The sequence below is a fragment of the Pelodiscus sinensis genome, chromosome 15 (assembly GCF_049634645.1).
Source record: "Pelodiscus sinensis isolate JC-2024 chromosome 15, ASM4963464v1, whole genome shotgun sequence".
NCBI classification, from domain to species: domain Eukaryota; kingdom Metazoa; phylum Chordata; order Testudines; family Trionychidae; genus Pelodiscus; species Pelodiscus sinensis.
Genome location: NC_134725.1, coordinates 13,804,044 through 13,820,785, shown reverse-complemented (window position 1 = coordinate 13,820,785; position 16,742 = coordinate 13,804,044). Strand labels below are relative to the sequence as shown.

Here is a 16,742-nt window from a genome sequence, read left to right as displayed (position 1 = left end):
TTGGAAGACGAACCCTTGAGAAATACATCATAGAAATAAGGTGCAAACTTTTAATTGACAGGGAATTACCCACTGAAACATTCTCTAGCAATGGTGGATCATCCATCACAAGCCATCTAAGACTGGATGTCTTTCTAAAAAGGTATCTACAGAAATTGTAGGCTGGATGCAGGAATCAGTGACATTCTCTAGCCTGTGTTATCTGGTAGGTCAGACAACATGATGATCAAAGTCCCTTCTGACCTTTAAATCTATATTTTATTTTGTGTACAGAAATACTAAACAGGGTAGCCCTCACATCGTCTAAGATAGCGGCTCTCAGGCATTTTTATAGCAAAACCCAGTTTGCTGACTTCCTAAACTGTGACAGGGAGATCTCAGGGACTGGTTTTGGTCCATGGACTGGATTGAGAACCACTGGTATAAGAGAATCATTATGAAGACCAGGGAGTTTATTGTTGCCACAAATCAAACTTTAAGTGAAAGTGAGAGCCACAGTAGTCTCAAAGCATGTACCAGAGTGTGTCATCCAGTCAGAAATGAGCAGTGCTAAAACATGGACACTACGTTACAAGCCCATCTCCTTCTTCATGGGCACCATGAAACCCGTCTGACATGAGGATGTGAGGTATTAATGTTGGAAACAGTTTTTTTTCCCCTTAAGTCACAGTATTTCTAAATATTCTCCAAATTTTATTATCAATTAGCAAAAAACATGGAATGACATGACAATAGAAGGGGTGTACTCTGAAGCCTACAAAGGATATGGAATATCCATCATGCATTTGTCCTTCCCAGACATTTGCCTTATTTTAGTTTGTGCAGAAACTTCCTTGATGTGTTAATTGTTTGCTCACATTTCTGTACAAGTCTTCTTAATAACCAGGAAGAAAGCCAAGTGTATCGTAGTTCAGGCATATGTTACACAGCTCTGCCTGCATATCTCCACCAATGCAGTTTGATACCGATATGCCCCACCTCATTATACCAGTCTTGAGCCTGATATGACCAGTCTACTGACTTTTCAGTGAATACAAATAATCTGCATTTCTGGGGCTCTTTTGATTCTGAAGGATCCCGAAGTACTTTGCAAACTACACAGGCATCATTTCACTCCCCACAGAAAGGCAGCAGGTAGCTAACAACATACAGTAACACTGCTCAAGAGTTTAGGGCAGGAAGCAACGAACAACATCAGCTCAAGAAAGGCTCAGCTGTCCTTTCACTATGTGGAGGTCATCGTGCTCCAAATGTCCTTCTCAGATGTGGACAACAGAGTGGAAAGTGGGGACAGGTGAGAAAAGTAGCAACTCCAGACAAAACGGAAGTGGGAGCTTTTTGGGAGAAGGGAGCACTTGGAAAGGAGCCCTTGGAAGAACTGGTAACAATAGTGACCTCATCCTTGCATGTAGGATGTCTGCCCTCTATGTCTCAAGGTCCTGCTAGATCCAGCTCTGCTCCTGGGTACACAGAGTCTCAGTGGGCAGAAATGCCTTTTCCTTCCCTTCCTCCTACATGCTGCCCTGGTTATGATGGTACATGCCTTGGTGATCTCAAGGCTAGGTACAGCCATAGGAGGACTTTGAAAGCCACCTGAAAACCATAGCTAGTTCGGCAGATAGCAGCCCAACTCATAAGAAGTGCTCTGCTGGCCATCCAGCACTGCACACGCTAGACTGTCTGAGAGTCGAATTTCAAGAATACAGCCTCCAGTCTTTAAATCCCCACATGGGTTTGAGTCTGGCTCTCCTGAAGTTCATCTCTCAACTACACCTTGCCTGTGTTCACCTGACTGAGGTTGGTGGAGCCCGCTTTCAAACTAAGAGCCTGGAAGCACAAATGTTACTTGGGAGAAGGCCAAGGACAGCAGCACTCACTACTATCAAATGTCACACCCTAAGGCAATGGTGGGCAATCTGCGGCCCGAGGGGCGCATGCAGACCATCAGGGTTCTACATGTGGCCCATGAGATATTTTTGTTTACTGTTGCCCATGCACAGGGTGCCAGATTCCACAACTGGTATTGTTAAAGTAACACTTGCATAAAGCAAGGGCACATGAAGTAAGGTACATACTGACCGCACACAACATTGACTGAGAGTCATGCGCACCCTCTGCATCCAAAGTGCTGCTACAGTTCAATCAGCACACCTGCAAATCCTAATTATGCAAACGCAGTGAGCAAAACTACCCTATCCCAAGACAGCATAATGGTTACCAAAATCATGGGGCTCACTGAGATGGAGGACGACTACTCATGTGCCCCACTCACTACCTAGGTTATCCACCATTGCCTTAAGGAATAGCACCAGACAAGCTCTCTCCTGCAACCGTCCTGCTGGCTTTCCCTTACCTGGAAAATGAGGTGCAACTATGGTTGTGCACACTGGGCAACACACCTGGATTTCTCCTTTTAAGTGAGCAGCTTTGTTACAGAAACCTATTCCTCTCTGTCATGGGATGCAATCAATTCAGCTAGTGATGCCTAGGTTCTATGGAAAGGAACACTGGAAAGTGGAATTCCCTTGGAAAGATGGCAGTGACTGCTAGAGGAGATTGGCCCAGGCAATAAAGCTGTCACTTCTGCCTTGTGAAAAGTACCACGGGATCTCCTGTGACCATACATGGTCAGGATCATGAAGTCTCCCAGTATTAGGTACAAAGTTAGTGTATCAAAAGCTCCAATTGCTGTCTCATCAGCATCATTCCCTGCAGTTATGTGGGAGCTTTGGGAGATGTCTCAAGCCAAACAACCCTGTTTTGATTGTTAAAATTGGATAATCTCACCCCCCAAATGTGTCGGGGGAGAAGTGATGGTGCTGGCAATTCAAATCATATTTGAACCCAATTCGTCAGGCAAGAGCATTAAACCACAGCCCTTAACAAAAGACCAGGAAGGGGAGCATTAAAAGAAAAAAAATCCACAATCTGAGTGCATAGCCAAACAAAGCCATTTTCCTCCTTTTTGAGAGACCAGCAAACAAAGATTTTTGCATCAGATTCTTTTGATGCTATTATATGCTCACTGCTGAATTCACAGCTACTGTGGCCTGCAAAGGGACTGAAAGCTTCTCTCAGCCACGAGCCTGCTGTTTGAACCACACTCTGGATGAATGACACAGCCAGAAGCTTACTTACGTTCCTCATGCTCGCTTCTCTTCCTTTCCCAAGCTCCCTCCCAGAACATCCCACTCTTTGCTTGACATGTGGCTTCACTTTCAAAATTCAGTTCAGAGGAGAAGGAAGGAAGGCTGGAGTTAAAGGACAGAAGAAGCTGCACATGGACAAGCCGAGCTCTCTTCCTTCCCTACTGATACTTTCTGCTTTCTAGTTAACTTGGTTCTAAGATTCTGATCTTTGAAGCTGCTTATGCTCCTCTTTGAAACATCTACTGCACTGCAAGAAGCATGTTCTCTATCTCTTCTCTCAAGAAAACAAGGCTGTGAGCTACATGGCCAAGGGCACAATCTCCCTGGGCAAAAGCATGCTATAAGCTTCTGTCAAATTCACGGTAAATCATACGTGCTGGGTTACACATAAAAAGCCTGGCTATCCCATATATTATCTGGAAGAACCAGGGAAACGCTAAATGCAGGGGACACCATGTGTTACAATGGGAATGGCTCTCTGGGAGGCAGAAAAAAAGGAGGAAAATTGAGTATACTCTCTGCAAAGGAGGTAGCATGGGGCTGCAGCAGAGTAGAGCGAGATCAGGTGGTGCTTGTATGTTCACAGTATGTGTGCCCCCAGCAGGAATGCTCATAGCTGGCAGCAAATGAAAAATGTTCCGTTCCATGACTCTCTCTCACTTTGTTAATCTAAATGACGGCCTTGCTTGATGGGTGCTTGTGGACAGAACAGCTCCCTTATCAGCCTGCGCGGAGCATGGCTGGAGATGATCATGGGGGTGGTTATACCAATCTGTACTACAGTAACAACGAGCTGCCTGGTGAGAGGGGATGGAGATAGTCAGGGGAATAAATGGTGAAGTAGATTTGGAGCACAGCCTCATCTTATCTGGCTTAGAGATCATCAATTATATGAATTTGGGGTGCTCAACCCAATGCCCACACCAACATTCAGACTTTGTATCACCATTACCCAGAGAACAGAAGTCCTAGCACTAGGCTAGACAAGGAGGGTGAAAGATGTTTCCAAGCAGAAACTCAGTGGATGGGCATAAAGCTGAATATTGCACAGTGCAGACCCACAATTTGCTTGACTGCACCAATGAAAAAAACCCAGCCTCCTCCCACCCCCAGCTAACGTGTTATATTGACCAAAATAATGGTGAAGGGGCTAATATAAGGGAGAGATGCAGCTGCGGTTTACATATGCTTATTTCTAGCCCTTACGTTTTCTGCATTACAGCAATGGTATAGGATACAAACCTGTTGCTTCCGGTATGGTCCAACAGCAGCACAAACCTATGCACAGCCACTTCCAGGATGTAATACAATGCATATTAAGCTCCCAATCACACTGAGGACTCCTTTTAGAGGTGGCTATGTGGTACCATATAGTGGAATGGAAAAACCCTGGCCCCTAGAAGACAAGCTGAGCCCAGGGTCCAGAGGGTACATTGCTATTAAATACATATATTTCAGATCCACCTATATTGCCAAATTTGGATCAGGGAACTGTAAGCCTCTGGTGTTTCTACAATCCAAGAAAAGAAGAAACAGCAGCATCCCTGGAGGGACTGATGCCACCAATGGAAGCTCCCTCACCATCCCAAACTGATGCTTGAGCAAAGATTTTCCTTTAAAGTAGATGCCCTCTCACTGGATTTCAGTTCAAACCCCGAGTCCAGTAGATTTGGCTTCTCATGTATTCCCCTGGAAACAAGGCTAAGCACAACATAACTGATTGCTCATTAGATGTAACAATCAATGAGGGGCAGTTGTCAGTGTGTACTCAGGGAGGACTGGGGCTGAAATTCACTAGGTCTATTGCCCTATCTCCCACCACTCTCACACCAACAGTGCAACACTGTTATTTTCAGTTCCTAACAGACTGGCTTACTGATCTCTCTCTTGCTCCACAGTTAAGATCCTGGGAACACAGGGTCACTTTTGCTTCCAACTTCTATTCACAGTAAAGTATAAATGCTGGGATTCCAAGGACTCCTAGGAAGACAGAACAATCACACAGAAATCAGGGCACCTATTGGCCTGATGGCAGAGCTGGTTGAGGGGGAGGTGGACACAGCAGGAGATGTCTGCATTTTTTATTAGATTTGCAGTCATCAGTGAAAGTTAAGATCAGCTTCCAAATGACTCCTCAAGGAGGCAGAGGGACTCTGCAGTAGGAGGAATATTAGCATATAGACCTATGGCATCCAATCAGTTCTCAACTAGCCACATTCAACAGGCCAAATAGTCACATTGCTCAAGCCAAATTCACTGGCCAAATAGCCACATGTATAGACGTTTAGATTGGTTAATAAGCTTAATGATTACATGTCATACTCCCCCCCCCCCCCCGCCCCCCGCTGTCTCTGTTTCAGAGGCGAGATGTCCACGGGGAGCCAGCTTTTAAGCCATGAAGACACCTGTCCCCACACACTGTCCTGGCTGCCTCTGATAGACAGGCAAAAGTGTGGGGGGCAGGTAGGAGTCAAAGCTAAGAGGCTTAAAAGCAGGCTCCTCATGAGCACCAGATCCTGTGGAGCCACTTGCCCTTCCCCAAGGTTACCATGAAGAAGACTCTCTCTCACTTTACATCCCTGACTCCATGTGCCACGTATGGAGCCACTTACATGCATGATTTCTCCCTCATGGTGCACTGAGTGGTGGTTCAAGTTTACTGGCAAGCATCTGTACATGCCTGGCTTCCCTGGTGGTATTTATCTCATGCCAGTGGCTCAGGTGTTATTTTCAGTGCTCTCCTTCTTTTCTGCCTCTCACCAACAGTTGACTGCCACCCCTTCACATTCAACAGCTGGTCCATCTGGTGGTATCCAGACATACCCCTTTCATGGCAGACTGTCTTCCTATCCTGAGTGTCTCAAGAACCACTACTTGTTTAGTCCCCTAGTCCAGGGCGGGGGAGAAGTAAGGTTTGCTTCTTCTCATCGCCATGTACATAAACTGCTGCTTTCAACGCTTTCCTGGAATTGCTCATCTCAACCGTTTTTATCTGGAGGCAGCAGGAGTGGGTATGCTGGGGGCAGGTTGCATTGAAAAACTATGGTGGAGATCAATGTTCCTTCAGCCTTTGAACCCAGGGGAGAGCTTCTTACACAAATATTTGCTAACTAACACTTTTGTTCTTGTCGATGGATGTCAATGTAAGTCTGTAATAGGGCTATCAATGGCAGTGTCAGCTTCTGGAATCAGATCACAACAACACTGCTTGATTCTCAACTTACCTGTTCTATTTTTCCTAGATTTCTTTTGAGACTGAGATGAGCTCTAATGTACTTCTGAATGCTTGTAATTTAGGCATTCCAAGCACTAAAACATATTCCCTTTATTCACAGCATGTGGGAATGTGGCATTTCAGTGTGCCAAAGCATGTAATATCTATTCCTGTGGGAATTTTGTATCACTGAATGTGCGCAGAATTCATGGCCCCTAGAGATTTCTTTGCTTCTAATAGTTCAGGCAGTTTGGTTTGGGCAGCCAGAGTAGCTGGCAGAGACTTAAAATCACTGACAGGGTGGGGATGCTGGGCATTGTTCTTAGTAAATTTCCCCAGGAGTCTAACACAAGTGTGAAAACGTTAAGGCTGCTTTACATTGCAAGAGAAATATAAAGAAGCCTTATTGTAAAGCAAAGTGTGGCCTTATAAATGCTTTCGGTACTTTAGTGATTAGAACTGGTCCAAATTTTTGGACTGAAAATAAATCCTAACAAAATGAGATTTCTGGAGATGATCAATAGTCAATATAAAATGTGAATTTGAGTCCCCAACCCTCACTTGCTCTAATGTTGCCTATGATATAATACTGAGCATATGGCTGCATAGGTTTGTTAACTAATGTCTAGATGTAAAGGGTCAATACTAGACATATTACTATTAGATAGAGGGGGCATTAGGGGGATTTCCTCTAATGCTCCTGAACCCCATTCTTTATCTATTCTACTGCAGTTTAAATAAAAGTAACAAAATAATTGAAACCAGCATGATTATATTGCATTATTTTAAAATATTGGTGCAGAATTCTCCCAGGAGTAAATATCTTCCTCTAATGCACAACTTTTCATCAGTAGACTTCAAAGTGCAGTAGAAGGGTGGTCAATAGCATTATATCCATTTTACAGACAGGGAAACTGAGGCTCAGCAGATCATTGACTGGGACAGGACTAAAACACAGGTCTCCTCAGTTCCCAACAGAGTGGTTCAATGCTCTATCCACTAGGGCATTGTGCCTTATTACTCAGAGCCCTGGATATCGAAACGGCTTCCTCAGCATTACCACCCCACTGTTAACATTAGGGTTGCCTAAGTATTTGGAATTACCCACAGCATTATCAGAATACTGAACCAATACAGACTACAGAAAATCATTTTATGGATTGACTGCTCCAGTGAGCATATAAAGGGTTAACATATAGGCACGTACAGGCAGGCATGAGTAAACAAGTAGCGAAGGAGACACCCTTGGTTTTTTTATACCCCCTCCCCAGCAGTTAGTTTCCAGGTCCAACACCCATTTGCCAACCCCAATGATAGCTCAGCTCCTGGGAAAGGACTTATCCAAACCATGCCACATAGAGACACATTAGTCTCAAATGTATTTGCCATCTCTCTGGATGCTACTACATTACCATGAAAATGCTCGGCTGTTTTCCTTCTCAGGGTCTCCACTGTTTCCTCCGTGTCAGCCCACTCCAAGACCAGCCTCCTGCCATACAAATGCGTGCTGTGACACAGGGCGTTGAAGGCTTTCTGAAGATTTAAAGGGAAGGGGGTGGAAAGAGAAAAGAACTTTCATGTAAGGAAACAAATGTAATATTTATACCATTAACAGGCATTGCCCTCCTCCCACCACAAAAAACAAACAAACAAACAAACAAACAAACAAACAAACAAACAAACAAACAAACAAAAAACCCAAACCCATCCACACCAACCAAACCAAACCCCAAAACAACCACCACTCTAGAGGGACTCCTGGAACTCGAAGACATCCGGTTGTAGGGAGAGGAGGATTACATAAGAACAGCTAAAAATTGCAGTGTGGACATTTGGGTTCGGGTTGGAGTCTGGCCTCTGAGACCCTCCTGCTTTGTAGTGTGAACACAGCAATTTACAGCCACACAGCCCGAGCCTCAAAAGCCTGACACAGCTAATTGGGCCAGAGTGTGCAGCATGGTATCTTACAAGTGCATTGGGGGAAGGAGGGGAAAGGAAGAGACATAGCATGTTGTGCAGTTGAGAGACATTTGTCCAGGTTGGACATGTCATTCTGCACTGCCTCCAGGTATAGGTTTGGTGCACCACAACAGTGGCACAGCCTGGAGTGTGGGCTTCCACTTAGAACAGGAGCAGTTGTCTATGCCTCTCACACCAAGGAAGATCAGACTAAATGACCACAGTGACTATGGAATCTATGACACCACCACAGACCATGTTGCTCAGGTACATCAAAGTGAAAGCACAAAACAAGCATGATTCCAGAGCATAGCATTATGATTAAGTAGGTCCACTGATGCAATGCATTTTGAGAAGTCCAAATAGCTTTCCCTTCCACTAAATTCTGGTGATAGAATGAGTCACAGGAGCAAATCTGGTTACACTGGAACTCCAAAATGGAATCTCCTCCTATTCCATCATTATGGATTTATTTCCCACACAATAAAAAGGTTAGAACTATTATTTGCTATTGCTAAAGACTGACAGAAAAAGCCCATGACCTTACATTGACACTGAAGACACAAGTGTTGGCAGAACTATTAACACAACAGACTTTCTATATCCTCAGCTAATCAATGCGAATGCTCAGGAAACACTGGCTTGATCCTGGGAGCTGTTGAGTTGCTCTCAATTCTCACTGACTTTAACGGGAGAGGAGCACGCTCAGGACATTGCAAGAGTGGGTCCTATTATGCAAACACACAAAGAGCCAACATTTCTATAGCACTTTTCATTCCAAGGGACCACAAAGTGCTTCAGAACAAACCAATACATCGCTAAGGCTAAAAATGTTCTTTTAAATGTGTCAGATAAGGTTGAAATAAAACAGGTTTGTAAACTGACTTCTGTGGAAAGCCTACAGTGACTTATAAGTATGTGTAGAGGAAGAGAAGGAAAAGAAAAGGTTACTTACCTCGTAAATGTTGTTCTTTGACATGTGTTGCTCATGCCCATTCCAGGTAGGTGTGTGTGCACAGATTCCAGAGCTTTTTTCCTTAGCAGTATCTGTCAGGCCAGCCAGGGAACCCACTGGAGTGGCGCCGGTATACCGGTGCATATATAACCCTGCTGGCCCTCCACTCCCTCAGTTCCTTCTTGCCGGATACTTCCAACAAGGGTCGGCAGGAGGGATGTGGAATGGACATGAGCAACACATTTTGAAGAAAACAGTTATGAAGTAAGTAACCTTTTCTTCTTCTAGTGCTTGCTCATGTCCATTCCAGTTAGGTGACTCCCAAGCAGTGCCTTAAGAGGTGGGGTTGGAAACCTAATCTGCAATGGACTGCAACACGGCCCTGCTGACTGCTGCATCGTCCCTAGCCTGCTGGGCAATAGTGTAGTGGGTTGTAAACATGTGAATAGAGGACCACGTAGCTGCCCCACAAATCTCAAGAATGGGCACCTGCGCTGCAAATGCCGTCAGCAAGGCCTGTGCATTTGTGGAATGAGCCGTGAGAGGGGGTGTCTCCTGCCCTGCCATCTTGTAACAGGTCCTGATACAGGAGGCGATCCACAAGGAGAAGCATTAGGCCAATACAGGAAGACCCCCATCTTCTCTGCTATGGAAATAAAGAGTTGTGATGATCTTCTAGATTCTCGTCCTAACAATGTAGAATGCTAAGGCCCCCCTCACATCTAAGGAGTGCAGTTTGGGGAAGAAAATGGGGAGATAGATATCCTGTGACATGTGAAAATATGGCACTACTTTGGGAAGGAATGATGGGTGGGGCCAAAACCTAACCCTGTCCTTGAAGTATAAGGGGGCTCAGAGCTGAAAGCCCTGAGCTCTGACACGCTCCTGGCTGAAGTGATGGACGGTAAGAACACTACCTTCCATGCAAGGTGTTTCAAGGCACAGGTCTCCATGGGTTCAAATGGGGGGGGGGCTCATGAGCCTCATAAGGACCAAGTTAAGATCCCACGTGGGTCAGGGCTGCCTCACATATGGGTAAAGCCTATCTATACCCTTGAGGAATTGCTTGAACTAGTGCATTTACAAACACTGATCTACCCTCTTTATCCGGGTGGAACACTGCAATGGCAGCTAGGTGGACCCGAAGAGATGAGGTTGATAAACCCTGCTGTCGAAGGTGAAGGAGGCAGTCCAGAATGAGGGGAGTAGGGGCCCTCAGTGGGTCGACTCCTGCCCCATTTACTGACAGCGAGAAATGCTTCCATTTGGCCTCATGTCGCCCTTGTGAAGGGTTTTCTGCTCTCCACCAGAACCCTCCTGACGCACTAACCATGAAGGTTCAAAGCCGCCAGGTGGAGGGATGGCAAGTTCGGGTGGCACAGCCTCCTCTCTCCCAGGTCCTGAGTGATCAGGTCTGGGACCAGAGGTAATACAAGGGGCTCCTCCACCGCCAGATCCAGGAGCATGGGGTACCAGTGTTAGCATGGCCAGCCGGGGCTATTAAGATGACTGATGCTGCGTACCTCCTGACCATCAGGAGTACCTTGTGAAGTAGAGGGAAGGGTAGGAACACATAGAGGAGGTACTTGGGTTACTGTACCAGCAGGACTTCCCCATGTGACCTGCTCCCTTGCCCCAGGTACAAGCAATAGCTCAGGCACTTGGAATTTCCCTGGGAAATGAACAGATCGAGAGGGGGATAGCCCCACCTCTAGAAGACAACTTCTAAGACATCCTCCCTGATGGACCATTATTAGATCTTGAACGATCTGCTGAGCTTGTCTGCTAGCACATTCCGATTCCCCGGGAGGCAGAACGCCTCCAGGTGAATCCTGTGCACAATACACAGATCCCATAGCAGGAGAGCCTCCTTGCAGAGAGGAGAAGAGTGAGCTCCACCCTCTTTGTTGACTGGCTGTAGTATTGTCCATTAGTACCAACACTACCTTGCCCTCCAGTTGGAGCAAGAACACTAGGCAGGCCAGCCTGACTGTCCTGAGCTCTTTGACATTTATGTGTAGTGTGCCCTCGGTTGGGCCTAAATATCTTGGTTTCTGAGGTTAAGTAGGTGGGCTCTCAATCCAGTATCTGACGCGTCCCTCACCAGCTGCACTGACACAGTCCGCCTGGCAAACGAGACTCCGTGGCGCACAACCCACTCCTGCAGACACCATTAAAGACCAGAGAACGTCCTCCGGCACTGTGAGGAGTGCCTCCAGTGGTGGTCGAGCTGGTTTGTGGGCCGAGGCCAGCCACGCTTGAAGGTGCCACAAAATGCAGCCTGGAATGTTGTACCATGAAGCTACAGGCCACCATGTGACCTAAGAGTCTCATACAGGTCCAAGCCGTCATGAGAGGTGCAGCTCTGAGACCCTCTATTATCACTTCGATGGCCAGGAACCTGGCTCTGGGAGAGATGCCCTCACTATTGTACTGTCCAGTTGCGCCCCAACGAAGTCTATTGTTTGTGTGGGTTGAGCGTGGATTTCTCATCGTTTATAAGAAGACCCAGCTTGCACAAAGGATTCCTGACGAAGCCTATGTGCCTTAGAACCTTATCTCTGGATGACCCTGTATCAGCCAGCTGTCGAGGTAGAGGAACACCTGGATCCTATACCGTCCCAGGAAAGTGGCTACGGCGACCATACATTTAGTAAAGACTCTCAGAGCCGTGGAGAGGCTGAACAGAAGGACCGTGAACTGGAAATGAAGCTTGCCCACTAAGAACCTGATGAATTTCCTGTGGGCCGGAATTATCGATATGTGAAAATACGCATCCTTCAAGTTGAGAGCAGCATTACAGTCTCCTTTTTCTAGGGATGGGATGATGGAGGCGAGTGTGACCATTTTGAACCTTGTGTTCTTCATGAATTAGTTTAGATTCCTTAGGTGCAGAATAGGATGAAGACCTCCCTTGGCTTGGGGATAAAGGAAGTAACAGGAGTAAAACCCCCGCCCTTTGAAACTCATTGGAACGGGTTTGACTGCCCCTAATGTTAGGAGGGCAGATACCTCCTGCTTCAGTAGTATCTCATGAGAGGGATTCCTGAAGAGAGATAGGAAGGGAAGGTGGGTGGATGGGACAGGAAGGGGAAAGCATATCCTCCTTCCACCAGGCCAAGTACCCAACGATCTAAAGTAATCTTGGACCAGGGAAGGAAGAAGTGGGAGAGCCGGGACCCAAAAGGTGGGGTTATAACGGGGGCTGGAACGCTGGAGTGCAGGGGCCTTTGCAGAGGGGCTGGGTATGGATTCCCAATGATTTCCAGCATCACCCTGGAATTCTTCAAGCTATACAACCTTGAGTCAGTTTGCTCGGAAAATAACCCACTGCCCTCAAAAGGCAGGTCTTCTAAAGTGTTTTGGCCTTCAGGTGGGATCCCCGACACCGGAAGCGAAGCACTGTGTCTCATGAATACCTCTGTAGCTATCAGCTATATCCAATGTGGTCTGAAGTGCTGTACGTGAGATCACTGCCTTTGTCTAAGGCCCCAAACTCCTGTCTCTCCTCTTGAGGGAGATGCTCCTTGAATTTGTCTATCACAGACAGCATATTATATGCATATCTGCTTAATATGACTTGTTGGTTCATGATATGGAGCTACAGACCTCCTGTCACGTAGATCCTTCTGTCCAACAGGTCCAATTTCTTTGGTTCCCTGCTCTTGGGCATGGGCCTAAGGGGTCCTTGCCTCTCTTTCTGACCCACCGCTTAGACTAGCAGTGAGCCTGGGGGTGGATGTATCCCCAAGTTTGCTGCCAGCTGGCAGAGCAGGTCCTGGTGTTCCGTGGCTTGCATGGCTGGCATAAAAGGGGCTGGCACAGGCAATGCTTCATCTGGCGAAGACGAGGACTCCCTCGGTGGAGGAAGTGTCTGTTGCTGCTCTCTGGTTTGGGGTGGTACTCCACAGCCTGCCCTTCTGCGCCCAGTCTGGTCGCCTTCCTGTAGGAGGAGTGTCCTGCTTTTGACATGGGTGCTTTGGTCAAAGGGTTCACAGAGGGAGTGCTCCTGGGCTAAGCTGTCACAGAAGAGTGCCTGGATGGCTGAGGCCCCTGGGCCTGATGATATGCCCAGGTAGTCCAAAAGGGCCACTGCTGGTGAGGCTGCCATTGTGATGGCTAAGACTGGTGGGTAGTTGGGCTTGGTTGGCAGGAACGGTATCTAGACTGAGACCGGTGACCGGTGCCATGACCGATGCCATAGAAGGAGATCCAGGAATGTACCGAATCAGCGTTTGACTCTGAGGAGTAGTCTGAGGCTGACCAGGGTGGTGTCGGTGATGGCACCCGGGAGCGACAAGATGATGTGTGTCTGGTCCTCACTGTTGGCTTCCTCCTATGAGTCAGTGCTGGTACCAGGACCGGTGGCGGCATTGGTGCCAAGTATTGACCCTGTGCTGGTGGGACCGCAGAATAAGGTAGCCCCATCATAGTCTGTACTGGGGTGTGCAGTGTCGCAGGAGGCGGCACCAGTGTTGGCATGGTCCTTGAGTCCAACATGTCTAGTGCCATGTGGTACAGGCGGTCCCATGGTTATAGGCACCGTTGGTTGGTGCGGTACCATAATTGGTACAGGTACCAGCTCTAGTGTTGGTACAGGCCCCGAGACCGGTGCATAACCCTGAAGTCTTAGTCACACTGGCAGTATGCCTAACTCAGGTGCTGGTGTGTGTGTGTTGGTGATCATCTTCAGTAATCACAACCAGTCCTAGGGCTGAAGCGAGATCCATAAGTTTGTGTGCCGCATCAAAGGCTTCCAGTGTTGACGGCTACCGAACTGCAGCAATAACTGCCTCCAGTGCGGAGCTCTCTGCGTTCACCATGCTCAACCAGTGCCGTTGTAGTCTGGGAGCCTCCTGGTGAGTGCCCTTGGCAAAGTGCCCATCTTTGTGGTGCACCTTAAGGCCATGTCTTGTTGGGGGATCTCCCTCTATTGCCTTTTCCTTCAGTGTGCCGGGGATTGAGACTGCTGCCTCAATGATGAGGGTTTTGCTGGTGTGCATGCTTCGGTGCCATGGACGGATCTCTAATGGAAGCTGGTGCTCTGCGGACGCTCGGTGCCACCGGTTAAAGCGCAGACTCCATTAAAAGGCGTTTCAGGCGCTTTTCCTTTGTCCTCGGCTTGAAGCTCCTGCAGATTTGGCAGCTGTTGGTGCAGTGGCCCTCTTCCAGGCACTTTAGACAGGAGTCATGTGGATCACTGCAAGGGCATAGCGTGGAACACCTCACACATGGTTTGAAGCCGGGTGGTCCAGGCATCCCCTCCCCAGGAGGGGAGATATACAGGGAAGTTTATTCTTCTTATCAGGGAATCTTAACTATCTACACTAGAAACTAACTTCAAACACTAAACTATGAGCTGTAAGCACTAAGGGACAGACTAACTAGATAGACAAGCACTCCAGCTACCAACACAGGTGGTAAGAAGGAACTGAGGGGGTGGAGGGCCTGCAGGGTTATATATGTGCTTGCAAACTGGTGCCACACTAGGGGGCTCCCGGTGTATACTGGTGCCACTCTTGGCTGGCCCAATGGACACTGCTAAGGGAAAAAGCTCTGGAATCTGTACATGCGGTATGTGCAGACTTAACTGGAGTGGACACAAGCAAGCACTCTAAGAACTATTTTTTCTCACTAGCCCTACTCTGTTGATGTCTGGTACATATTTGTATAAGGCAATGTTATATCTTGTATTTTTTTCTCTAGACATGACCATAGATGTTCTTATCCATATAAATGTCTTATCCATTTGTGCAATTCCTACAAAGCTCATGAGGCAATGAAGTCCATGGGTTAGTTGTCTGGTGCATAAAAAAATGCCATTCCAATACAGTAAACTTCCGATAATCCGGCACCTTTGGGACCCAGGGGGCACCGGATTATCAAATATGTCGGACTATCGGAAGGGGGGGCTATGAGGGGTTTGGGGTGGGGGAATGCCACCCCAGACACCTCATACTCCCACTTCCGATAGTCCGGCTCTGCCCCAGACATCCCTGATTCAGTTGCTGCTGAAACTGACCAGCAGCGGCTGAATCGGAGACGCCTGGGGCAGAGCAGCTGGAGTTGGTCTGGTAGCGCCGACCCCTGGCACAGCGAGACCAGCCGGGCAGCACCCCAGCTGCTCTTGAGGATGCCTGGGGCAGAGCAGCTGGGGTGCTGCTGGGTTGGTCCCGCAGCGCCGCTCCTCGGCGCTACTGGACCAACCTGGCAGCACCCCAACTGCTCTGCCCCAGGTGTCCCCAAGTCAGACGCTGCTGATACCAACGGCTGACTCCAGGAAGCCCGGGGCAGAGAAGCTCTGCCTCCGGCTTCCTGGAGTCAGCCGCTGATCAGTCAGTTTCAGCAGCAGCTGAATCAGGACGCCTGGGGTAGAGCAGCAGGGGGACTGCTGGGTTGGTCCCACAGCGCCGAGGTGCGGCGCTACTGGACCAACCCAGCAGCACCCCAGCTGCTCTGCCCCAGGCGTCCCCAAGTCAGCCGTTGCTGAAACTGACCAGCGGCTGACCCCAGGAAGCCCAAGGCAGAGCTGCTCTGCCCTGGGCTTCCTGGAGTCAGCCGCTGGTCAGTTTCAACAACGGCTGAATCTGGATGCCTGGGACAGAGCAGCTGGGACCAATCTGGCAGCACCCCAGCTGCTCTACCCCAGGCGTCCCCAAGTCAGCTGCTGCTGAAACTGACCAGCGGCTGATTCCAGGAAGCCCGGGGCAGAGCAGCTCTGCCTCAGGCTTCCTGGAGTCAGCCGCTGGTCAGTTTCATCAGCAGCTGAATTGGGGACAGCTGGGGTGCTGCCTGGTTGGTCCCACAGCCCCGAGGGGCAGAGCTAAGGGACCTACCTGGTAGCGCCCCAGCTGCTCTGCCTCCAGCTTCCCGGATTCAGCCGCTGGTCAGTTTTAGCAGCAGCTGAATCTGGGAACCTGGGGGCAGTGCAGCTCCAATGGTCCGGCTGCCCAGAGCACTTCCGGGTTCCTGATGGTGCCGGGCCATCAGGAGTGCTGGACCTCAGATGCCAGACCATCGGAGTTTTACTGTATATTGCCTGTTTCAATGAGTGCCCCATCCCCAATCATAACTTCATAAAAAAAAAAGGTGAACTGCATGCCCTCTCCCATTCATTATTTCAGTAACCTCATCTTTTTCTTCTTCTCTTCTCTATACTATATGATCCTAAGCCAGGAAAGGAAGGATGCATTAATTTTCAATCGGGTGTATTTTCTCCTTCTAGTACTTTTGCAGCTACAGCTGTTTCTATTTGCCACTGCTGTTGTTTTAAAGGCCTATTTTCACATGGAATGTTACCCAATTAGCAGAGCAATGTGTTGGCTTAAACAAATACTCGAGGGGTTGTGGGGGGACTCGGGAGCAGGGAATTGTGATGGCTGTTTACATTGGCACAAAGAGCAATTCCAACCCTGGCAAACAACTGCAGATCTAATAGCTAGGTCTCATTTGTTAATTTATACTT

General features: G+C 48.1%; 1 protein-coding gene across 2 annotated transcripts in view; it reads right to left on the bottom strand.

Moving 5' to 3' along the window:
* Positions 1–16,742, bottom strand: part of RBM19 (RNA binding motif protein 19) — a 157,277-nt gene that overhangs the window by 37,934 nt on the left and 102,601 nt on the right. For both annotated transcript variants that reach the window (XM_075898196.1, XM_075898197.1), the window contains exon 23: positions 7,776–7,896. In XM_075898196.1, the coding sequence (XP_075754311.1) occupies positions 7,776–7,896 (121 nt within the window). The remainder of the gene's footprint in view (positions 1–7,775; positions 7,897–16,742) is intronic.